At 42.2% G+C, this 25,375-nt stretch overlaps 2 protein-coding genes across 5 annotated transcripts in view; both read left to right on the top strand.

The window, feature by feature from the left end:
- SEC23B (SEC23 homolog B, COPII coat complex component) overlaps positions 1 to 11,421 on the top strand; it is a 45,413-nt gene extending 33,992 nt beyond the window's left edge. For all 3 annotated transcript variants that reach the window (XM_059705450.1, XM_059705448.1, XM_059705449.1), the window contains exons 16-20: positions 2,087 to 2,248; positions 4,548 to 4,634; positions 6,290 to 6,445; positions 6,847 to 6,912; positions 10,414 to 11,421. In XM_059705450.1, the coding sequence (XP_059561433.1) occupies positions 2,087 to 2,248; positions 4,548 to 4,634; positions 6,290 to 6,445; positions 6,847 to 6,912; positions 10,414 to 10,503 (561 nt within the window). In that variant the 3' untranslated portion in view covers positions 10,504 to 11,421. The remainder of the gene's footprint in view (positions 1 to 2,086; positions 2,249 to 4,547; positions 4,635 to 6,289; positions 6,446 to 6,846; positions 6,913 to 10,413) is intronic.
- A 7,847-nt stretch (positions 11,422 to 19,268) lies between these two features.
- On the top strand, positions 19,269 to 22,999 carry SMIM26 (small integral membrane protein 26). 2 transcript variants are annotated; one of them, XM_059705447.1, is made up of 4 exons: positions 19,269 to 19,917; positions 21,748 to 21,798; positions 21,901 to 22,096; positions 22,712 to 22,999. In XM_059705447.1, exons 1-3 carry the CDS (start codon positions 19,686 to 19,688, stop codon positions 22,053 to 22,055), a joined length of 438 nt encoding a protein of 145 aa, XP_059561430.1. In that variant the 5' UTR covers positions 19,269 to 19,685; the 3' UTR covers positions 22,056 to 22,096; positions 22,712 to 22,999. The 2 variants fall into 2 exon arrangements, with proteins under 2 accessions (XP_059561430.1, XP_059561429.1); XM_059705446.1 differs by having other exon boundaries at positions 19,280 to 19,917; positions 21,901 to 22,999.
- Positions 23,000 to 25,375: the final 2,376 nt, after the last annotated feature.

The raw sequence follows: 25,375 nt of genomic DNA, 5'->3' as shown, positions 1-25,375 counted from the left end.
TAGGAAAATGAATATAATAAAGGAGGCCATGTTAATATGACAGATGTTTAATGATATGTCCATGGTCATTATGCTGCATCATGACTAGGAGCAACAATAAGCAGATTCTGTAAATAACTGCTTTTTGCAGAAACTAAGCATTTGGGAGCCGTTGGACAAGGGAAAGGAGGGGTAGTGGGGGGAACCTAAAGTAGTTGTCAGAGATCTGGACATTTACCTTTTCTGAACCTTCATCCCCATTTTTAAATGAGGAAACTAGAGCTTAGTTCAGTGGGTGGCTGTGAGGGTTACATGAGCTGAGGCCAGTCAAGTATTTAGGGCTTTGTAAACGTGAGCCATGGCTCCACAGCTGGGGCCTGGGCCTTTCAGGTTAGGCTCCTCGCTGGTGCAGCTTTTCCAGCACTGGAAGCAAACTCAACTTTATTTCATCTTCCCTCAGAGACACCTTTATGAGGAATAAATTTGAAAAAAGCGGACCTAGATATCCAAATGTGCATTATCCTTTAAATACTTGCTTTGGAAAGTGGACCCAGTTTTCAATCATGAACTTGTATAGCTCTGACTCTTAGGGTTAAAAGGGGCTCAGAGGTCACCTCCCTCGACCCCTGGCCCAGGGTAGGGCTGTGTGGTACCTGATGTGTGCCTCTTCTCCGGCCTGTGCCCGAGCAGTTGAGGCTGAGCAGTGTTGTAGAAAGAGCCAGAATCAGGGCCAAGTTCCAGCACTGGCTCTGCTGCGCTGATCTTGGATGAGGTCCCAGACCCCTGTGAATGCTGGTTTCCTCTTTAAGAGGAAGGAGTTGGTCTGGAGTCTTTGTACAGCTGTGGAACCCTTCCTTCCAGAGGACTATCTTAAAAGCCAGTACATAAGCAGACAGGCTTGGGTGCTGCTCTAGTTTGCCCAGGCACCACCCGACCCACTGGGTCCCACCACAGTACTCCACCACCTCACTCCCAGGGCCTTGTGGTTTCGCTAAAACTCAGGAGCACACATAGTATGAAAACCACTGAATAAGTTGGTTTTAAGATCCCCTCTCTTGGGGCATCTAGGATAGAGGTCAAGAGCCCAGCCGCTGAAGCCAACGGTCTGAATTAGAGTCTGGCTCTGCCACTTAGCGGGTATTCCTGGGCAAGTTGCCTACCTACCCCTTGGTTTCCTGATGTGTAAACTAGGGATGGTAAGAGGACCTACCTCATGGGCTTATTGGAAGGATTGCATACTTCTTGTCAAGTGCTTTATGCCTTGCACATAGGACGCATGGAACGTCAGCCGTGATAATCATTTAGGAACAATGCTTCAATATGTGGACTCTCCGGAAGCATTATAGTTCTCAAGGCAGCTGATTCCCATGTTCTGGTAACTCTTCAGAGTGAGTTAAAAGTCTGCCCTCCACCTTCTAATTCTCAGGGTAAAGCACATACCTCTCCACCATCATCATTTTGTCCCTCTCTCCTTTACATACCTCACTCTACATACTGGCCTGTGTCTGAGTTCTAACCTCTCATTTGCTGTTACTGTGACAAAGTCTCCTGCTGACCCTCCAGCCCCACCCCATTGTAGCAGTACTCGCCTGTACAGGGGCTCAAAACATGCTGCCCCAAATGTGCCTTTCCCCCCACTGGACTGTGACCCCTTTGACAGCAAACATTCTGCCTCTGCAACCCAACCCAGTGACTCCAGAAATAAACGCTTTATCTTGCCCATTTTATGTGCAACCTTCGACACACCCAGAGACTTCCCCTACCCTTTAAAAATACTTTTTAAAAATTTTCTAATTGTTAAAAACACACAAAATTTACCATCTTAACCAATTTTATATATACTGTTTAGTATTAGCCATATTCACATTGCTGTGCAACAAATCTATAGACTTTTCATCTTGCAGAACAAAAGTGCTATACCCATTCAACAACGTCCATTTCCCTCTTCCCTCAGCCCCTGGTACCAGCATTTTTTTCTGTTTTATGAACCCAGAGGCCTTTTTCTTAAAGTCTGGGTTCTCCTGCTTCAGAGACCTAAAGCAAGTCTACTCTTGGTTGTCTCAGGTTACAGCTACATGCGTTTGTCTTTTTTTCTTTGTGAATGCAGTTCATGTTCCACCTGAGGAGATCTCCGTTTCTTCAGGTGTTTAACAACAGTCCCGATGAGTCGTCGTACTACCGACACCATTTTGCCAGACAGGATCTGACCCAGTCCCTCATCATGATCCAGCCCATTCTCTACTCCTATTCGTTCCATGGGCCACCAGAGGTAAGGCTTCACGCGAATGCCTGTCTCCCAGGTAACTTTAAAATGCTTATTTTTTGGTTATTAATTCACTTATTTTTAACAAGTTTTAGCAATAGGCCATATGTTGGACAAAACACTAGTAATTTCACTGACATAAATAAATATTACATATCTACGGCTATAGTGTACCTATTTAAATTCAGGTGTCACTGCTCGTAAACAACATTCAGGGAATGATTAGCGAGCGATCACAGTGCATTGTTTACGGTAATTGGTTGTTTTGTCACATGGTGTGACTTTCTACAGCACTTTTTTTTAAAAATATATTTTATTGATTTTTCACAGAGAGGAAGGGAGAGGGATAGAGAGTTAGAAACATCGATGAGAGAGAAACATCGATCAGCTGCCTCCTGCACACTCCTTACTGGGGATGTGCCCGCAACCAAGGTACATGCCCTTGGCCGGAATCGAACCTGGGACCCTTGAGTCCGCAGGCTGACACTCTATCCACTGAGCCAAACCGGTTAGGGTGGCACTTTTTTTAAAAAAATACATTTTTATTGATTTCAGAGAGGAAGGAAGAGGAAGAGATAAAAACATCCATGATGAGAAAGAATCATGGATCGGCTGCCTCCTGAAAGTCTCCCACTGGGGTTCAATCCCACAACCTGGGCATGTGCCCTTGACCAGAATCGAACCCGGGACCTTTCAGTTCGCAGGCTGATGCTCTATCCACTGAGCCGAACCGGCTAGGTCCCTACAGCACTTTTAATACGTGCTAGTGATGTACTTGCACTAAGCAATGCCCCAGCCGTGTGCACTTGCTTACTCTTGGTAACTGGTGAATGCATGCACTTACTAGACTTATTCAGTATAAATTTAAAATTACTGTAATACATATAGAAAACTTTTCTATGAAATTAAATTTTTCATACATACTTAGTTTTAATTCCACAAATATGTCTATATAAGTGAAAACAGGTACACGAACTAATTTGTCCATTTTTAAACATACACATTTGGAAAACCTACTTTATCATATAACGGACTTTTGGCTTTTTTTTTTAAATATTGATTTTTAGAAAGGAAGGGAGAGGGATGGAGAGATAGGAAGATCAATGAGAGAGGAACATCATCGATCAGCTGCCTCCTGCATGCGCCCCACTGGGGATCAAGTCCGAAACCGGGCATGTGCCCCAACTGGGGATCAAACCAGTGACCTCTTGGTTGCTGGGTCAACGTTCAACCTCTGAGCCACACCAGGCGGGCCAGACTTTTGGCTTGCACAGACACCCCCTTGCCTGAATTAGTCCATTGTATTGAAGCTTTACTGTATTTTTTTTTCTAGCAAATTTACTCATAGAGCAAAACTAAAAGAAAACTTTTGGGTCTATACAGTAGTTAAACATTATTTCTGAGTCTTAAATATATATATATATATAGGAAAAAGTCATGGGCATGTAAAGCTATTATCTGTGGAAGGCAGGATTACAAGTGAAAAACTTAAAAAATGGGTAGGTACTTTTTTCATTGTGTTCAGATACTTTGACCCAGTAATTCCATGTCTTGTATTCTCTCTGAAGAATATATTCCTGTATACAGAAAAGGCTTTGTTCAAAGGAATAGTAAATGAACCATTAGAATAGAAAATTTGAAAACAATCCAAATGCTCAATAGTAGGAAAAAAAGTAATCTAAGAAATATTCACAGTTTATGTAACATCATAAAATAGATACATCCTTATGTTAAAAATGTTACATGAAAAAAATTAAGATAGGGACTTTTCTAAATTACGTTTTCTAAAAAGTCCACAAGATTTACTAGTTAAAACTACATGGAAATAAACCAAACTATCAATATTTTTTGTCATTGGGTTCAGATTTCCTTTAATAAGTATAAGTTACTTTTATTACTGAAATGAAAATCATAAAAAAATATATTTTGCAGTAAACTTTCCAAACTTGTATTAAAAGCTGTGCTTTTTCATATAGCCATCCCTATGTGTCATCCGCAGTTGCAGCGGGTTTGAGAGAATGTGTCTCTGATAGATAAAATCCTTTGTCAGCATGAAACAGAATGTTTGGAATAACTTTTTGGTTCCTAGAGCAAAAGAGGTCATTAATCTCCCTTCCCAACTGATGAGGGGTTGTTTGGAGCTTCTTTCTTGTACAAAGTTGAGACTTAGAACTGTTAAGTCAGGAAGCAGAAAGTGGGAATGACAAGAAGAAGCTGCGAGCCACCGCACCTGTGCCAGTGGTTGCTGTTTGGGCCATGTGGGGACCAGGGAAGACCAGTGCCATCTCTCTCCCTTTTTCTTTAGCCAGTACTGTTGGACAGCAGCAGCATTCTAGCTGACAGAATTTTGCTGATGGATACTTTCTTCCAAATTGTCATTTATCTTGGTGAGGTAAGATGATATTTTAATTTCTTTTCTTACTATTGTTTTTACTTTCTTATTAATTTATGATTTTATGCATTTGCAACAAGAATCTGGGCTTAGGAAACCCATAGTTTATTATAATGAGTACAGTGGCTTTTATTCTAGTGAATAAAATCTTTTTTCAGGTCCCTGGGGTATTTGTATATTAGTAATTTCAGTGATATTTGCTGTAAGTAAATCTCAGGTGGTCCTTTCAAATCACCATTGCTTTCTGAGTTGTCAGGCAAGATCCGTTACTTTTCCTCATTAAACTTACATGCACTATTACCCTTTCAGAGTTATGTTAGAGTTAGTAGTAAACACGTGTTTGGGACTAAAGTTTTTATTTGAGATAACGTGGCGCAGTGAACCTTAGGCTGGGCCCATGGGCCTCTAGGAGGACTATGGATGGCTTTTAGGACAGAGTCCATTTCTTTCTCAAGGTGGCTCATTCCCTAAGAAAGGGAATGGTTCCTCTGATGAAAATTCTTTAACTGAGCATTATATTCAGGGAGATACTCTTTTTCTTCTATTGTGCATTCTTTACCTACAGTAAGTTGCTTTGGTGGTTGACTTAACTTCCTAGTGTCTGTACATTAGAAATGATTTCAGATGTCCTGAAAACATACAAATTGTGTTTCAGAATTCTGTTAATAACTTAGAATTCATTTTCTAATACTAATGAGCATTGTATAACTTTAAACTTTTTTCAACGTATTAATACCCAGTTTGCCAGTCACTTACCCACAGATGGTAAGCCATCAGTAATGGTCCTAGACCAAAGGCTGTTTGTGACCAGCTGCCTTTCCCACTGGTTCCTTTAAAAACAATAAGTTCATGCATTTATTGAGCACCTTCTGTTTGCAAGTGGTTGGTTCTAATGACAAAAACAATGTGACATCGTTCTCACCTTCCAAAGCTCTAAGTCTGCTGGTAGGTGGTGTTCTTATGACCCAAGTTAGCTTATGGTAATTTCCTCCTGTCACCAGTCAGTCAAAAAATTAAGACCTAGAAAATGGTACTGAAAACTCTCAGAAGGGAGAAGAGGCTGCAGAAGGAAGCATCTAAAGAGAATTCTCTTTCTGATATCAGATTAACAGTTCATATATGAAAGCACTTCAGCTTATTTATAAAGATACTAGAGGCCTGGTGCACGACATTCGTGCACCTCAGCCCAGCCTGTGCCCTCTCACTGTCCGGGACCACTCGGGGGATGTCCGCCTGCTGGCTTAGGTCAGTGCTTAACCACTGAGCCACACCGGCCAGGGAAAACTTGTTATTCTTCCCGCCCCCCCCTCAAAAAAATATATTTTATTGATTTCAGAGAGGAAGGGAGAGGGAGATAGAAGCATCAATGATGAGAGAATCGTTGATTGGCTGCCTCCTGAACACCCCACACTGGGGATCGAGACTGCAACCTGGGCATGTGTCCTGACTGGGGATCAAACCATGACCTCCTGGTTCATAGGTCGATGCTTAACCATTGAGCCACGCTGGCTGTGCAAAACTTGTCATTCTTGACGTAAGGCTTCTTCACTGGAAGCAAGTTTGGGGGTGGAGAGGTGGTATTAGAATGTCAGAAGTGTCAAAGAAGGCTATTGTTCCAGTGTTTCCACAGTTTTGATTTGTTTGTTTTGGTGTAGACCATAGCCCAGTGGCGTAAAGCTGGGTACCAGGACATGCCTGAATATGAAAACTTCAAGCACCTTCTGCAGGCACCAGTGGATGATGCTCAAGAAATTCTGCAAGCGCGCTTCCCAATGCCACGTTACATTAACACAGAGCATGGAGGCAGTCAGGTTGGTTTTGGTATTCAGTTATTTTTATGATATATTTTTATGGCTATAAATTCAAATAGCATGGTTAATAATTTGTTTTTATGCTACATTTTTATGGCAAATCCAAATAGTAGCATGATTAATATTTTATGTAGTAACATAAATTGACATGCAGATAAACTTCCAATAATGACTTCTTTTTAAATGAGCGGTCAGAATATGATAGTGTAAAAGTAGAGGATTGTCAAAATAAAATACATTTTGTGTTTCTGGAGCCCTAATAAATCAGCAGCTATTGGCCTTAAGCTAAAGAAATGAACTCCTGTGCAGTAAAAAATTTCTAACAAAAGAAATGTAAAACTTTCCCCCCCTAGTATACTAATATTAATGCCACTTTAATCTTTAAATCTTTTTTTTTTAAGGCTCGCTTCCTTTTGTCCAAAGTGAACCCATCTCAGACGCACAATAACCTATATGCTTGGGGACAGGTAAGAAATTGTCAGGTATTTGGGGAAGTGGCCCGGCTACTTAAAAAAACAAACAAAAAAACCCCACTAGTTTCAAATTGGATTCTTTTTGGCACAGAGACAGAATAACTTGGGAAATTTGCTGGGGGGGAACTTTGAACACAGCTTGGGGTTTGGGGGTGTCTACCCCTTGTGGGATCCCTTTCTGCAGCACACAGCATAATATGACAGGTTCAGGCCCGAGGACAGAGCACCACAGTGTGGCCTCCATTGGCTCTCATAGACACAGCAGCATTGCCCCAAGTCCTCCCTCTCTTCCTTTGTCTTTTCTAAGAGGGCAAGGCAAAAGCATCATAAATGCTCACCATTGTTTCTTGTCCTCTTTACTTTTCAGCCTCTGGTTCCTTCTTTAATTATTCCAACCATTTATGTCTTTCTCAAATGAGTCTTTCCTTCTGTTTTCTTACAACATTTTTAAAATTAAACTTTTTTTGAGGTAATTGTAAATTTATATGCAGTGGTAAGAAATAATAGGGATTCCCTATACCCTTTACCCAATTTCCCCCAATGGTAACATCTCTTCCTCTACCTCTCCCTTCCTCTCACTGAAATCAATAAAAGCATGTCCTCAGGTGAAAATTTTTTTTAAAAGGCGCTAGTCTTTTGTTGGATTATGTGGTGTGTGTATATTTCTCTCACTTGTAGCTTGTCTGTACATTCTCTTCACAGGGTCTTTCACAGAGCACACTTTAATTTTTATGAAATCCACTTTATCAGTTTTTCCTTTTACGGATTGTGCTTTTGGTATTAAGTCTAAGCATTCTTTGCCTAGCCTTAGATCCTGAAGATCTCCTGTGTTTGTTTTTCTAATTTTATGTTTATATTTTAGTCTATGACCAATTTTGAATTAATTTTAGTATAAGATATGAGGTATAACTTTAATTTTTGCAAATGGATGTCTAATTGACCAAACACCATTTGTTGAAAAGGCTTACCTTTCTTCCACTGAATTGCTTGTATCTTTGTCAAAGATTAGTTGGGCATATTTGTGTGAGTCCATTTCTGGGTTTTTTGCTCTATTGCAAAAAACACTATTGATCTATGTTTCTCTCCCTCTACTAACACCACAAAATCTTGATTATATCTGTCTTGAAATCAGGTAGACTGATTTTCCCCCCTATTTTGTTCTTTTTCAGAATTGTCTTAGCTATTCTAGTTTCTTTGCTTTTACATATGAATTTTAGAATTATCTTGTCTATGTATGTAAAAAATCTTGTTGGGGTTTTGATATAATTTCATTAAACTTCTACATCAATTGGAAAGAATTGACATCTTTACTACATTTTTTTAAAATATATTTTATTGATTTTTTTATAGAGAGGAAGGGAGAGGGATAGAGAGTTAGAAACATCGATGAGAGAGAAACATCAGTTGGCTGCCTCCTATATGCCCCCTACTAGAGATTGAGCCTGTACCCCAGGCATGTGCCCTGATCAGGAATTGGACCTTGACCTCCTGGTTCATGGGCCAATACTCAACCACTGAGCAACACTGGCTGGGCAGTTCTCTGGGATTCTGTGCATAGACAACCATGCCACTTGCAAGTGGGGAGAGTATCTTTTCTTGTTCTGTTGTCCATTTTCAATTTCATTGATTTCTACTTTAATCTTTATTTTCTTCCTTCTGCTTGTTTTATGTTTATTTTATTCATTTTTCTAAGTTCTTGAAGTAGAAGCTTAGATTATTGACTTGAGACTTTCTTCTTCTCCATTGAATCCATTTAGTGCAGCCCCACGTCTGAGATGTATGAGGCAATTCACCGCTGTGTTGCTCCTTGGATCCCAGGATTTGTCTACTGTCTTCTCTCGACCTTTCAGGGTCTTATGTTTGTTTTATATAAAATGTCCAGGGTTTTTAGTTATACCTAGAGGAAGGAATAGGGAAAGTACATCTACTTCTTCCCAGAAGTCTTTTTTAATTTAATTTTATTTTTATTTTGTTAAATATATTTTATTGATTTTTTACAGAGAGGAAGGGAGAGAGAGTTAGAAACATCGATGAGAGAGAAACATCAATCAGCTGCCTCCTGCACATCTCCCACTGGGGATGTGCCTGCAACCCAGGTACATGCCCTTGACCGGAATCGAACCTGGGACCTTTCAGTCCGCAAGCCGACGCTCTATCCACTGAGCCAAACCGGTTTCGGCTCTTTTTTAATTTTAATTTTCTAATTATAATAGTAGTACAGCCCAGCCGGGGTCACTCTGTGGTTGAGCATGGACCTATGAACCAGCAGGTCACGGTTCGATTACAAGTCAGGGCACATGCCCGGGTTGTGGGTTTGATCCCCCATAGAGGGCATGCAGGAGACAGCCAATTAATGATTCTCTCTCATCATTGATGTTCCTCTCTCTCTCTCCCTTTCCCTTCCACTCTGAAATCAATAAAAATACATTAAAAATAATGGCAGTACAATTTTTTTTAAATATCTTTTATATATTTAGGTGATATAAAATGTGTATATCAGGTGTATATTTTTTTTCTTTCTTTTTAAAAAAATATATTTTATTGATTTCAGAGAGAGGAAGGGAGAGGGAGAGATAGAAACATCAATGAGAGAGAATCATTGCTTGGCTGCATCCTGCACGCCCCCCACTGGGGATCAAGCCTGCAACCTGGGCATGCACCCGAACCGGGAATCGAACCAGTGACCTCTTGGTTCATAGGCCAGTGCTCAACCACTGAGCCACACCAGTCGGGCTCTTTCTTACTTTAAAAAAACAAAAAACAAATTTGGGGTCTTATTAGAAATCGATATTTCTATTCAGTTCTTTCCCTTAACACTAAATAAATTGTAAGAATTTTCTGATAGTACAAATATCCATCTTTTTAATGAAGATACTGATTCACTCATTTGTGATTATACCATTAAAAAGCTTCTGTTGTAAGCAGGGCATTTAGGAGCATTGGACTAGGTGCTGTGGCAGAGTAGTGGGGAAGATAAGAGGCAGGGTGTGCAGGCCTCTAGGAGTCTATGCCTGGTGGGGAGCCAGACTCTGAATGAGTCATTAGAACTGTGGAGAGAGGGGAAGTAGAAGAGCATATGCTCAGAACTGTCTACTGGCAGGGTGGCGTGAGCCTAGCGGTCAGGGGAGGGTTTTGTGAAGAATTGATGCTTCATTTGAATGAATTAGCTGGGCAAAGGATGGGGTTTGATGGGAGTTCACATAGCAGAGGGCAGCACTTATAAATGTTCTGAGTCGGCCCTAACTGGTTTGGCTCAGTGGATAGAGCGTCGGCCTGCGGACTGAAGGGTCCCAGGTTCGATTCTGGTCAAGGGCATGCACCTTGGTTGCGGGCACATCCCCAGTAGGGGGTGTGCAGGAGGCAGCCGATCCATGTTTCTAACTGTCTATCCCTCTCCCTTCCTCTCTGTAATAAATGTTCTGAGTCCTTAATAATTCATGAATTCTAAATAGTTTTTAACATACCTACCAATTACCCTTTATCATTAAATTTCAGGAGACGGGAGCACCCATCCTAACTGACGACGTTAGCTTGCAGGTATTCATGGATCATTTGAAGAAGCTGGCTGTCTCTAGTGCCTCTTAAGCTGGGCACGTGAGCTGGAAATTAAAGAAAACACTGTCCATTGTGTTCATTGTTGTTTATAAAAGCTTAATAGCATTCCTTTTACTTTTCTTGTGGATTTAAATAAATAATCAAAGGAAGTGTTGTATGTAACTCTTTATAATTTATTTGTATTATCCGTGCCTCTTTTCTTGCATTATAAAATTATAACGTCATACATGTTTTGGTACTTATAAATGTTTATATGCTTTTTGTATTCTAACTTTACAGTCTATATAAAATCAAAGGTAATTATTTTGGCAACCTGTTTTGGTGAAAACCATAATGGTCAGAAAGGAAATAAATTTGAATGACTAAAGAAAGCACTGGCTAAAATAATGCTAATACAAATTTGATTTCCTGATGTCTGTGTGTGTATGTGTATTTTTTAAGTGACAGCCCCAAAAGATATTTCCTATGCTTAATCCTCATTTTCTGTCTGTTAACAGACAAAGGAAAAGTTTGAAATAAGTGAAGCTTTGTTGAGGTAGAGTGGTCTAGAGTGGCACTGTCCCTCATTCACAACATTCCCTATAAACAGGCCTGCCTAGGTAGACATAAGGAGTGGCTCTAATAGAGTGACAACACTTTATCCTGGGCACAAGTAAAATAATTTGAACAGGTACTGCTTTTAACCAGTTAACTGCCATGCGTCCAAAACAAACCATCCCCACACGCCACGATATTTTGAATTTAATTTAAAAAATCACCCGACTCCGGAGTTGAATAAAGGATGTCATCTTCTTGCGAGGTGCTTGGTTCAATTATTTCTTCATCTGATGCCATTTATGGGGATTGAATTTTATTTGCACAATATAACATATTACAACAATAAATTCAATGATGAAACAATAATTTTCAATTCTACAGAAATATCAACAAAAGCCAGTGCAAAATAAACCGTCAACACAAAAAGCCTTGAAAACACTAAATTTTGTTGATGCTCCAAAGAGGAAATATGTAAAAAAGTCATGAATGCACACCATGTTTACCATTTTAGGCACGAAATTCATGATAACACAAATCTCAAGTGTCACAGTGAACAAAAATAATCTCAAGCGTCGCAGTGTTTATCTCTCGCGCATCTGAGTGGCAGCCCTCTATATGGAATTGGAATTTCTCCCATATGCGCTGGGATATTTATAAATTTACCATAATTTTGTTTACAAACCCAGAGATGTCACTAACAAGTCTGATTTTAAAATTGGACGACCAGGGTTGATATGTGAGGTTTGCGGCTCTAGACACACATGGCGTGTGGGGAAGGTCTGCTGGTTGCGTCTATAGACGCTTATGGCGTACAAAGGGTTAAATCAAAGTGTAATATATGTGCTGAAACCGGTTTGGCTCAGTGGATAGAGCGTCGGCCTGCGGACTGAAAGGTCCCAGGTTCGATTCCAGTCAAGGGCATGTACCTGGGTTGTGGGCATATCCCCAGTGGGAGATGTGCAGGAGGCAGCTGATCGATGTTTCTCTCTCATCGATGTTTCTAACTCTCTGTCTCTCTCCCTTCCTCTCTGTAAAAAATCAATAAAATATATTTTTTAAAAAGTGTAATATATGCATGGTAAAAGGAAAAAGACAAAAGCAAAAAAAACTTAACCTAAAGAGCTTATAACCATATCAATTTCCTCTACTCCCTAAGCCCAGACTCTACTCTTCAGAAGTAACTGCTTTTAACCTTTTCTTTCAAACTTTTTGTTGTTGATGTATCAGTTTTAGCCAGTATATCTCAATTCCCATTTTTAAGAATGAGGATTTTAAGACCTTTCTATTCAGCTGTGATCAGCTATGCCTTATCCTATATAATAAAAGGGTAATATGCAAATTGACCTTAATGGCAGAATGACTGGTCACTATGACGCACACTAACCACCAGGGGGCAGACGCTCAATACAGGAGCTACCCCCTGGTGGTCGGTGTGCTCCCACATGGGGAGCTCCGCTGAGCCAGAAGCCAGCGGCAGTGGCAGGAGCCTCTCCTGTCTCCGCAGCAGCACTAAAGATGATCCACTGAGGGCTTAGGCCCCCTGAGGGCTCCTGAACTGCAAGAGGGCGCAGGCTGGGCTAAGGGACTTCCCCCTCCACCACCCCCAGTGCACGAATGTCGTGCACTAGACCTCTAGTTTATATATAATCATGGTTCATAAAATTTACAATCTAATCTGTAACCATAGTTAATGTCTTTTATCTGAAACTTGATTCTGAAAGTTGAAAACTAACAAAGATTATCTGCACAGTCGTAGTAAATATTGTTCATGTCTGAGTCAGGTAGTAGTAACTTTTTCTCCAGGGGTTTGATGTCCCAGCCCCTGTGCCACTTGAAGGACAACATCCCTAATGACAAAAATCACTTTTCCTACATTCTAGCATTCCACAGGTTGGTTTGCTGACCTTTTAGATTTTGACTTATATTTGCTATTGTTTTCCCTAGACTTTCTAATTTTTGTTCTTTGAGAGAAGATTTTTGTTCTCTGTTAAGGAATTCCAGCTTCATATTCTACTGAATGGAGTATTCTTTAGAGGTTATTGATGTTCCCTTTAAACATAGGCCAATTGCTATGGCAGCTATCATCCAGGAACTCCTTTTTGCTTGGACTCCTGGGTTAGTTCTACTCTTCTGTTCCCTAAGTCATTTTTCTATCTAACATGATTTTTCCTTAAAAAAGTATATGGAAGATAATTCAATGAATCTTTCTGTCTTCATACTTGACAGCTTTGCTGAGTGTAAAATTCTAAACTCCAAATAAATTTATCTTTCAGAATTTTGGAGCAACTAATTCATGCAACAAGTAATTCTTATGTATTTGCTATATAAAGGAGTAGCCTTCTAGGCACTGGGAAGGTAGCCAATAAGATAAAAATTCCTGCCCTCTTAAGCTTATGTTCTAGTGAGGGAAGACCAACAATTAAATATTAGAAGTAAATTCCATAATTTATTAGAATGAGTGAGTGCTATGTAGAAAAGTAAAGCTGGGAACTCCTATTAATTGGATGTTGGACCATCTGGATTGATTCTGATGCTCCGTCTTTTGAATTTGTATGTACTTACTGTCTTTTTGCCTCTGCTCTGCATTCTTGGGAGGTTTTCCCATCTTACGGTGTTTAACAGTTACATTTAAATGCCAAGAGCATTTATTTTCTGTAACTTTTCCATAGAATACTTTTCTTACTTTTTGGATATAATTTTTAATTGAGTTACATCATACAAAAGAGTACATAAAACTGTGTATACAGATGAAGGCTGAACTTTCCTCCTTGGGCCCTAGCCGGTTTGGCTCAGTGGATAGTAAAGCATCAACCTGCAGACTGAAGGGTCCCAGGTTCTATTCAGGTCAAGGGCACATGCCCGGGTTCCAGACTCGATCCCCAGGAGGTAGCCACTCAATGTTTCTCTTTCATCATTGATGTTTCTATTTCTCCCTCTCCCTTCCTCTCTGAAATAAATTTTAAAAAAAAATTTTTTTTAAAGAAACTTGCTCCTTGGGCCTTTCTGTTTCAAATTAACAGAAGAATGTGATAGAACCAGCTCACCCCAAGTGAAAATGAGTTGCAGTGCTGGGGGTAGCAGGGGCACTACTGGGTGCCCTAATGTAGAAGGTGCGACTATTTCCAGGTAGAACAGGGAGGGTGGGGCTCAGTGCTCTACCTGTTAGTGCCCCATCCCAAGAGGGGCACATGGAGACTTGTGTGCCTCATGAGGACTCTGAATTCAATCTCAAGGCAAAGAAAGCCTCTGATTTAGCTGAGAGTATGAAATGATCAGTTGTAAGTTTTTAAAACTCTGGAAAAGTGACAGGATAGATGGGAGGAGTCTGGAATCCAAGTGCGGTCTGGAGAGAGGAATGAGTGTAGGCAGGTTACAGAGGGATGTTTAGGCAAGAGGATGAGTTCGGGTTCCTGGCTTGGGCGACCATTCTCTGACTTACCGAAAAGGAAGGAAAGGTGTCTTCCTGTGAGGGTGATACATTTTTAACCTCGGACATTGTGAGATATAACTAAGTGCGAGCAGGATGGCAGCAATTAATGTGGATTTGCTTGTAGGAGGACTAAATAGCTTCGAGAGTCATTAACATGAAGGTGGGGTAAAGTTGCTCAGGATGAGAAGAGAAGGAAGTGTGGCACAGAATACTGATTCTTCTGTTTTGTTTTTAACACCTTTATTGAGGTATAATTTACATGCAATAAACTGCACCCATATAAAGTGTACAATGCGGTAAGTTCTGACAATACTGTGTACACTCATGAAACCGCCACCACCAACATACAAGAACATTTCCATTGTCTCCATGTTTTCTCAGGCCCCATTTTTAGTCCTTTCTCCACATTCGGCCATCGGAAACCACTGGCCAGCTTTCTCTCACGACAGATTAATTTGCTTCCAGAATTTTATGTCTGGTGTCTCTTCTGTCTGGCTTTCACGTGGCATAATCCATTTTAGAGTCATCCAGAAGTTTCATGTAACAGTAGTTCCCTTTTTAAAGACTTAAAAATTGATTTCAGAGAGGAAGGGAGAGGGAGAGAGAGAAACATCAGTGATGAGAGAATCATTGATTGGCTGCCTCCTGTACGTCTTCTGGGGAAGGAACCCGCAACCTGGGCATGGACCCGGGACCCTTCGTCGCAGGCCGACCCTCTATCCACTGAGCCAACTGGCGAGGCAGTAGTTCCTGCCATTGGCGAGTAGTAGACTACATTTCATTTACCCATTCACTACTTGATGGGCATTTGGGTTCTCATTTTTGTCTCTTGTGACTAGAGCTCTGTATAGATCCATGTGCTGTGTGAATGTACTGTTTTCATTGTGGTGGGGGCGGGGGTGGGGTGAATAGGAATGGAATGTCTGAGTTGTGTATGGTGGGTGTAGCTCGACTTTTTAATAAACGGCCATTATTGCCCTGTCCTGTGCCGCCAAGTTGGTTGGGCAACATCAGGGCACCAAAAGGTTGCCAGTTCCATTCCTGGTCAGGGCACATGCCTGGGTTGTGGGCTCAATCCTGGGTAGGGGGTGTGTACGAGGCAGCCAATAGGTGTTTCTCTCTCTCTCTCTCTCTCTCTCTCTCTCCACACACACACACACACACACACACACACACACACACACCCATGCCCTGACCGATTTGGCTCAGTGGATAGAGCGTTGGCCTGCGGACTGAAAGGTCCCAGGTTCGATTCCGGTCAAGGGCATGTACCTTGGTTGCGGGCACATCCCCAGTGGGGGGTGTGCAGGAGGCAGCTGATCGATGTTTCTAACTATCTCTCTCCTTTCCTCTCTGTAAAAAATCAATAAAATATATTTTAAAAAACCCCCATAAAAGATTAAAAAAAAAAAAATCAGCCCTGGAGCGGTGTCCCTTACACTGAAAGGGCTCGGGCTCTCGGTCAGGGCACACCCCCAGGCTGCAGGTTCTAGCCCCGTCGGGGCACCGGGATATTCACTCTCACACTGATGTTTCTCTAAGATCATTTAAAAGGAGAAAAACTGACGGTATGGCAAAGAGGTGACATTCTATGTTCCCTCCCCTGAGAGGTCTGATTGCCCCAAATCCTTACCACTCCGGGCGGCCTCCGTCTGATCTTCAGTGGTCCCGACAGGTGTGTAAGACGTCTGGCTGTGGTCTAACTTACCTTTCCGTGGTGACTAACACGTCCCTGTGCTGATGGGCCGTTTACAGGAGAGTGGCGGCGGCGGGTCCGAGGGAGGGAGGGCGTGAGAGGGCCAGAGTGCGTGAGGGGCAGTAGGACTGCGGGAGCCCTGGGGGCAGGTGGTGCGGCTCTCGGGGCCACGAGCCGCTGCTCCCGCCAAAGGCGCGCCCCGGGGTGCCTGGGGCGGAGCCGCGCCATCAGGAAGGGTCAGCCAGGTCCTCCTCCGGCGGAGCCTGCGGGAGGGCAGCGGCTGCGCCCCGCCCCGCCCCCTACCGGACTCGGGGGGCCTGAACCCGCGGCACCCCCGCCCCGGAGTCCGCTAGCCCCAAGGACAAAATATACATAAATGTAAAAAAGAATATTCCCTAGAAAAGATTTTACGAGCAACGTGTTCTAGTAAAACGCCACCGTAAAATTTGCATATATGTAAATACACTAGACGGAAAAAATGATATTCAAGAGTAAGTTCAAGCTGAAAAAGGAGTAACTTAAAATTTTCTTCCATGTCTTGTTCTGAAAATGAGATTGCTAATTACAAAATAAGCTGGAAATTTTTATTCAAGCACTGGAACTAGCCACCGTTAGTGAAACGGGAGTTGCTTTTACCCGAGATGTGCGCTACGAGGTTAATGGGCATCTCTCTCTCTCCCAATTTTTTTTTTGGGAGGCAACCAAAATTTTTGGTGGCCTTGTTTCGACAAGGCTTACTTATAATGCTGGTTAAAAAGTAGAAGAGAATGGCCTTACAGAACTTGGGGAGCGTTTTAGTTCTTGTTTCATTAGCGTTGAGTGAAATGCTAGGAAGCTTTGTGTCCGTCCGGGGGTACTTCCCAACTCCAGCTTCTTTCACACAGAGGGTAGTGATTTAGGACTGCGGAAGTGTGGGGGCGACTGCCAGCTCAACCGCTAGGTGATCAATGACTCACCATTGTTTCTTTCTCCTCATTTATCTCTAGATTATAATGTTTTTTCTATTTAATATTTTTAACAAGAGTATTCCTTATAATACATGCATAGTTAATGGACAGGACCAGTAGGTTAGTGAAGACCTAAAGGAGGGAGGGGGGAGGAGCTGGGAAGAGGAGAGTGGAAATGTGTGAAAGCGGGGAGGCCGGGGAGGGGAGGGGCGCAGGGGGAGGGGGAGGGGGGGAAAAAGAGTAAGTGGGAGATATATATGTGATGCTATCAACAATAAAAATACAGAACAACATAAACTGATGAACAGATCCAGAGACAGAGAAGCATCGATCAGACTGTCAGACCTCAGAGGGAAGGTAGGAGAGGATGCGGGTAAGGGGGAGAGATCAACCAAAGGACTTGTATGCATGCATATAAGCCTAACCAATGGACACAGACACGAGCGGGGTGAGGACATGAGTGGGGTGGAGGGGCAATCGGGGGATAAGGACACGTATATAATACCTTAATCAATAAAGAAAAAATGTTTTGAGAAAAAGCATTGGGAAATAGGACATTTGCAGAATCAAAAGTGACAGTTAAGAAAAAATGAAACTATTCAAAATAGGTGACGAATTTGTATATGGAGTATATAACAAGCCTTACAACTCAAAGTACAGAGACAATCCAACTATATAAAAAAGGCAAACAACAGATTTCAACAAATATTCTTAATTCTTGAATGCACAATGAGCATCCGGACCTTTCTACTTCCACCATCTGTGACTAAAGTCAACTAGGACATTCTCAAAAGTGTTGTTTTTAAAAATATATTTTAATGATTTTTTACAGAGAGGAAGGGAGAGGGACAGAGAGTCAGAAACATCGATGAGAGAGAAACATCAATCAGCTGCCTCCTGCACACACCCCCTTGAGGATGTGCCCGCAACCAAGGTACATGCCCTTGACCGGAATCGAACCCGGGACCCTTCAGTCCGAAGGCCGACGCTCTATCCACTGAGCCAAACTGTTCAGGGCCAAAAGTGTTTTTTTAAAAAATATATATGCCTCATCCTCCGGGAATTCTCTTTGTTACTAATGTTGTGGCCCCACCCCATAACGAAACAATTTCCTGTGGATGAGGCCCAGAAATCAGGATTTTAAAAAGATTCCCAGGTGATTCTAATGTGCAGCCAAGGTTGAGAACCACTGCTCTAGGTAGAAACATCAATGATGGCTAGTAACCATTGATTGGCTGTCTCCTACACGCCCTCTAGTGGGGGTTGAGCCCACACAAAGAATATAATCAGAAACAGAACCCAGAATGGAACTGAAATACTCCAGCCCACAACTTCATATTGTATCCACCCAGTCAAGCTGAGACATACTCTAACCTTTTTAACCAGTTATAAGTAAGCCTTGTCGAAACAAGGCCACCAAAAATTTTGGTTGCCTCCCAAAAAAAAAATTGGGAGAGAGAGAGATGCCCGTCAACCTTGTAACGCATACCTCGGGTAAAAGCAACCTCTATTACAGTGAAGTGACTACTTCCAGTGCTTGAATAAAAATTCCCAGCTTATTCGGTAAATAGAAGCTTCATATTCAGAACATATAACTGGAAGAAATTTTTAAGTTACTCCTTTTTTAACTTGGATTTACTCTTGAATATCATTTTTCCCGTCCTGCACTTGTGCTTACGTATATGCAAATTTTACTAGAAGATTTGCTCATAAAATTCTGTCCAGGAAATATTCTTTTCTTTTTTTTCGGTATATTTTGTCCTTGGGGCTAGCGGATCCCGGGGCGGGGGTGTCCGGATTCCGGGGCGGGGGTGTCCGTGGGCTCAGGCCTCGGTGAGTCCGGTGGGTGGCGGGCGGGGCAGGCTCCTCCCAAGGAGGACCTCGCAAACCCTTCAAGATGGCGGCGGCCTCCGAGCCTGACCGGGCGGGGGAGGGGGGTGCCTTGGGCAGTAGCAGCGTCTCTTTGGCCCCGAGAGCCCCACCGCCTGCCCCCCAGGCTCCCGCGCCGTCTTGCCGCAACCCCCCCCACACACACACACACTCTCCCTCTCGCTCCCTTACTCTCACTTTCACTCCACACTCGCCGGCCGCCAGCTTCCTCCCTCTCCCCATGTTTTATGTTTTATGCTAAGAAACTTAAAAACTCTTTATGCTAAGATAGCAAAGATTTTTCTTCTCTACGGTTTTTTTTTCGTTTATAGTTTTAGCTTTAAATTTCAGCCTATGATCCATTCATAGCTAAATTTGAGGTGTGTCAAAATATCAAAATATCACTTTCTAGACGAGGATGGGTAAAGTAGAAAGAGCCCCGACGGATTCGGAGGTACCGAAGAAAACGTTTCTGGAGCCATAACAGGAGCAGGAGGGGCCCGTGGTATCAGATGCTTAGAAATGGTTTGATTAAGGCTGGAAAGGACTATGGCAGTTTATTGCGTGTCCACTCCGGCAAGCACATCAGTTTGCAAGTGGAAGTTTGCTCAGAGGTACTCATTTGGCAGGTCACTTGGCATGCAGCGTCTTGGTTCGCAGCAAGGGACCGGAACCAAAGCTCCTCGACCTGAGCCCAATCGCCGGCGCGGCTCGCCGGACTACACGCCCCAGGATGCATCGGGGCCAGCTCCCCATTGGAGGAAGCGGCGACGGTGGCGCCGCGCCGACCGGAAGACCCGCCTACGCCCCGAGTCTCGGAGAAGACTTTCCTTCCTCCGGCGGCGCTATGCGTCCGGACCAGGCCTCGCTTTGGTACCGGCGCATGTCCTCTGTTTACGCTTTGGGCACCTGGACCCTGTTGGGCGCCTTGATTTTCTCCGGCCGCAAAAAGAGCAAACCATTAGGTACGGCTCTCCCGCAAGACCGTCCGCGGGGCATGCAGCCTTCCGTGGGGCTCGCGCAGGGGTCATAGGAGCAGCTTCGCTGGGCGCCAGCCCTAAATAGTCTACAAAGCTTGGGAACGGTTGTTTAGAGCCATTCGGTTTAATGGAATCTGCCAGGAACTACATTTTAAATGCTCTTACCCAAATCTTATATTTTTGAGTGAGGCCGTGCCTTATACTAAGAATTTGAAGAATCAATGTAACCTTAGAGATGGGAGTTTTCAGGCACTGGACACGGGTGCTTCTGAAACATTAGCCCTTTGTCGCGTTTGGCGAGCAATTTCAGCACTTATACCAGCTAAGGAATATTAAAATCTTACCGAGCCCTAGCCGGCTTGGCTCCATGGGTAGAGCAAAGGCCTCCGGACTGAAGGTCCCAGTTCAATTCTGATCAAGGATTCGTGCCCGGTTTGCAGGCTCGGTCCCCAGTAGGGGGCGCGCGGGAGACAGCCGGTCAATGGTTCTCATCATTGAGGTTTCTACCTCTCCCTTCCTCTCTGAAGTCAATAAAAAATAATATTTTAAAAAGCCCTTACCAGAAAGGAACTCCCTTAGCTTTAAAAACGTGCTTGGAAATCTGTACTGCTAATAGATATCTGGTTGCTTGCGGCTGAATGGGAGGAGTGATAGCAAAGAGTATGGGGTTTATTTTTGTGGATGAAAATATTGTAAAATTAATTGTGTAGGTTCCACAGATCTGCATGTACTGAAAGCCATTTAATGTTACATTTTATTTTACTGTATTATTATTGTTTTAATTTTAATTCTTTATTAATCCTCACCCAAGGATATTTTTCCATTGAATTTTAATTTACTTTAAAAAAATATATTTTATTGATTTCAGAGAGGAAGGGAGAGGGAGAGATAGGGAGAGAAACATTAGTGATGAGAATCGATTGGCTGCCTCCCTCTACCCCTTTCTCCCCCCACCCACTCACTGGGGATGGAGCCTGCAACCAGGGCATGTGTCCTGACTGGGAATCCAACTGTGACCTCCTGGTTCATTGGTCGAGGCTCAATCAATGAGTCACACCAGTTGGGCTTTTCACTGATTTTTAGAAAGAGTAGAAGGGAGGGGAAGAGACACTCACATGGATGTGAGAGAGACACCTCCATTGGTTGCCTCCTGCGGCCAGGGAACCTGCAACCAAGGTACGTGTCTTTGGCTGGAATCAAACCCCAGACCCTTCAGTCCACAGGCTTGACGCTCTATCCACTGAACCAAACCGGCTAGGGCTATTTATTATTTTTTAATCTTCACCCAAGGATATTTTTTCCATTGATTTTTAGGGTAGAAGGGAGGGAGGAGAGAGAAAAAACACATCCATTGGTTGCTCCCGGACCACCAGGGCTGGAATCAAACCTGCAACCTAGGTAGGTGCCCTTGAGTGGCCGTTGAACCCAGACCCTTCGCTGTGCAGGCGCTCTAACCATTTAACCACACTGGCCAGGGCAGCGTTACATTTTAAAGGAGTAATTGTATGATATGTTAAGTACATCTTGGTAAAGCTGTGATGTGGAAACTCTGCTGAAGATAACATTTGGTGATGAAGATTATCAGTGGCCTGAAAGTACACATGCCCATGCAAGTATTGAGTGTAACCATTTCATTGTCTAAAGGGGTCATGTTTTATTTATTTTTCTTTTTTACAGAAAGAAAATGGTGTCAGGAATCTGATGGGGGTGGGGGGTGGGAGTAATTCTTTATTTTATTTATAAGACTTTATTAATAGTTTACATGACTGTTATTTAAGTTAGAGTTAATAATTCAGGTGATTTGTTTTTTTAAAGGTGATGAAGTAGAACAAAAAGATGTCTCAACATATGAAAGCCCTGAGTCAGGTAATTCTTATTTTGTTTTATTTCTAAGCCTTGACTAAATAATTTTAATGACTGCTCCTTAAGTTAAATGTTAATAATTCAGGTGTTCCATATTTTTTAAAGGTGATGAATTAGACCTAAGGAAGGAAATAACTGAGCCCCCGAAAGGGTTTTATGTGGAAACGATTGTCACATATAAAGAAGATTTTGTTCCAATGACTGACAAGATCCTCAACTATTGGAAATCATGGACTGGTGGCCCTGGACCAGAATCATGATTGACTGCTGGATTCCGAAAACCAGGACTTTGTTTCAGCATGTAAATGTGATAGATGCCTTGATTTCACTTTTACGTTTTTGAAAAGTATATACCTTTAATTTAATCTTTTACGTAAAATATGATCACTAATAATAATATGCAATAAACATTTCCTTGAGGAAAAGTAAACTTGCATATTCAGGAAGTGTTCCTCTATACCAGCGGTTCTCAACCTGTGGGTCGCGACCCCTTTGGCGGTCAAACGACCCTTTCACAGGGGTCGCCTAAGACCATCCTGCATATCAGATATTTACATTACGATTCATTTCAGTAGCAACATTACAGTTATGAAGTAGCAACGAAAATAATTTTATGGTTGGGTCACAACATGAGGAACTGTATTTAAAGGGCCAGAAGGTTGAGAACCACTGCTCTATACGTACATGAGTGAAGGGTTGAAGTGAAGTTTTACACGGAGCTTCCATATGCTTGCTTTCTGAAACTAGTTCATGAACTTGATATTTTATGTTGCTGTCCGACACGGCTTTAGTGGTCCGTTTAAGGTTAGGTTCAGCAAATCTCCATGTTCAGTATGGGATTTATAGCCCATCTTTGGATACTGTTGGGTACTTGGTAAGAATGTTATGAATTAAATAGACTCTATCTGTTCTTTAGGACCAGAACAGGTATGGATTAAATCCCAGCTGTGACTACCAATATTCTAGACACGGCGTACAAAGTTGGGACAACGTGGTTCCTGTCCGAGAGTGCCGCACTAGTCTCTTGATTGCAAGTAACAAGTGGGCTTAACTCAAGGGGTATTTATCAAAAATTGTGTTTGGATACCTCAGAATTAAAGCAAATTACGTTGTAGGCCTTGGAAGTCCTGGCACCATGAACTGGAATGCAGCCAGCCACTCATTGAACCTGCCTGCCTCTGGCTAAAATAAATTCTAATAAATTCTTTTTGTTTTGATTTAGAGAGAGGAAGGGAGAGAAAGAGAAGAAAACATTGATTTGTTGTTCCACATTTTTAAAGGAAATATATTTTAATGATTTTTTACAGAGAGGAAGGGAGAGAGATACAGAGTTAGAAACATCAGTGATGAGAAACATCGATCAGCTGCCTCCTGCACACTTGCTACTGGGGATGTGCCCACAACCCAGGTACATGCCCTTGACTGGAATTGAACCTGGGACCCTTCAGTCCACAGGCCAATGCTCTATCCACCAAGCCAAACCGGTTAGGGCTATTGTTCCACTTCTTTATGTAAGAATCATTGGTTGATACTTGTATATTCCCTGACTGGGGATTAAACCTACAACTTTTGTGTATTGGGATGATCCTCTAAACAACTGAGCTACCTGGCCAGGGCAATCTAATAAACTTATAAATGTTTTCTACAAATTTGGACGTTCTTATGTCAACATAGGTGTACTGAGAAATGGTTTTCTAAGCCTGGTAATTTGGTAACTTGAAACTTTAAAGGTTTGCTAGCTAAATTAAATGATGGATATTCATTGAATGTCTAGACCAGGCGTCCTCAAACTTTTTAAACAGGGGGCCAGTTCACTGTCCCTCAGACCGTTGGAGGGCCGGACTATCGTTTAAAAAAAAACTATGAACAAATTCCTATGCACACTGCACATATCTTATTTTGAAGTAAAAAAACAAAACGGGAACAAATACAATATTTGTATTTGCATGTGGCCCGCGGGCCGTAGTTTGAGGACCCCTGGTCTAGACCATTTCCAAATATAATGAAGTACTGAAACATTTCTTATTGAATGTAGGTTTGCCTACTTTTTGCTTCTCACAGAGGAACTAAAGATAGTTGAGTCTCTTAGTTAACCTGTTTTGTGCCACATTAAACTGTGCTGTGAAGAAAATACTTTTAGAAATTATAAAATGTGTTTATAAATGGTATAACAGTTCACAATTGTTTATTCCTTAGTTATCACTAGAAATTAGGATTTTTTGTTTTGTCGATCCTCACCCAAGGATTTTTTTTTTTCCTATTGATTTTTAGAGAGTGGAAGGGGAGGGTAGAGACAGAGAAACTGATGTGAGAGAGACACATCGACTAGTTGCCTCCTGCACATGGCCTGACAGGCCGGGGATCGAGTCTGCAACCGCGGTACATGCCTTTGACCAGAATCAGACCTGAGACCCTTCTTCAGTTCACCAGCCGACGCTCTAATCACTAAGCCAAACTGGCTAGGGCAGAAATTAGGATTTTTAAAGGTGAAGAATTCTAACATGTGTAAAGGTACAAAAATTAATAATAGAGAAAACAACTATGTATACAAGAAAAATAGGATATATTTGGCTTTAAAAAAAGGTATAAAATGGGGAAATACATTTTCATTAAGGGAAATGAAGTAATTGTGTCCTGATTTTTTCTGAATGGGTCAGAGAACAAGTTTACACACTAAAAGGGACACTGAACATTGAAGAAAGTTTATGAAAAAGGAATCTTCAGGAAATAAATTTTATGAGTAGTGAAGCTGAATAAGATTGAAATAAATTTTCCCAGATGGTATGGCTCAGTGTTTGAGCATTGACCCATGAAGAGGTCCCGGGTTCAATTCCCTGTTAGGGCACATGCGGGATTGTGGCTTGATCCCCAATAGGGGACATGCAGGAGGCTCGATCCCCAGTAGGGGGAGTGCAGGAGTCAGCTGATGGATGTCTCTTACTGAAGTTTCTATCTCGCTATCCCTCTTCCTCTCTCTAAAAAAAAAATCAACATTTAAAAAAAAAGATTGAAATAAATGTAAGTGAATTTAAATATCAAAAGCAATCTGATGTAAATTTAGAGTTTGATTTTCTCTCTTTGCTAAAAAGAACAAAATTTTATTAGATTATTGGTCTACTGATATTTTGAAATTTTTTTGCCTAGAAAGCAAAGAAATGTGTTTTATCAAAATAAGTTTCTGTGTTTTATGTTGTTTGAATCGGGTCCTTGATTACTTAAGAAAACTGAATCTCCTTAATAGTTGGACCACGCTTTTTATTTTTATTTATTTTTTTGTGGAGAGCGCTACAGTGTTTGGACAGGTTTAAGCCTTGGACTAATGAGAGGGCACAGTCCTCTCATGGCCATGCAAGTCCCAGCTTGGAGGGCAGGGCCTTCCCAGCACAATTATAGCCAACAGCTATAGTTGTGAGCTTGAACCTATGGTCCGAACACGTGGCCCCACCTGCCTGAGTGATGTGGGCTTGATAGAGTTCAGGTGCATGTAATTGAGTAAGATCAAAACCCACGAGAGCCCTGACTGGTCTGGCTCAGTGGAGAGCGTCGGCCTTCGGACTGAAGGGTCCCAGGTTCGATTCCG

This window comes from Myotis daubentonii, chromosome 8 (assembly GCF_963259705.1).
Source record: "Myotis daubentonii chromosome 8, mMyoDau2.1, whole genome shotgun sequence".
In the NCBI taxonomy this organism is placed as follows: domain Eukaryota; kingdom Metazoa; phylum Chordata; class Mammalia; order Chiroptera; family Vespertilionidae; genus Myotis; species Myotis daubentonii.
The sequence above is the reverse complement of the archived record's forward strand: the minus strand, read 5'-3'. Positions and strand labels throughout refer to the sequence as shown.

What these genes read in the sequence shown, in the direction of transcription:
- SMIM26 (XM_059705447.1), top strand. Translation starts at nt 19,686, where the DNA reads ATGCATCGGGGCCAGCTCCCCATTGGAGGAAGCGGCGACGGTGGCGCC. An exon ending in CAAAAAGAGCAAACCATTAG is followed by an intron (nt 19,918 to 21,747) that starts GTACGGCTCTCC and finishes GTTTTTTTAAAG; the next exon opens with GTGATGAAGTAGAACAAAAA. An exon ending in ATATGAAAGCCCTGAGTCAG is followed by an intron (nt 21,799 to 21,900) that starts GTAATTCTTATT and finishes TATTTTTTAAAG; the next exon opens with GTGATGAATTAGACCTAAGG.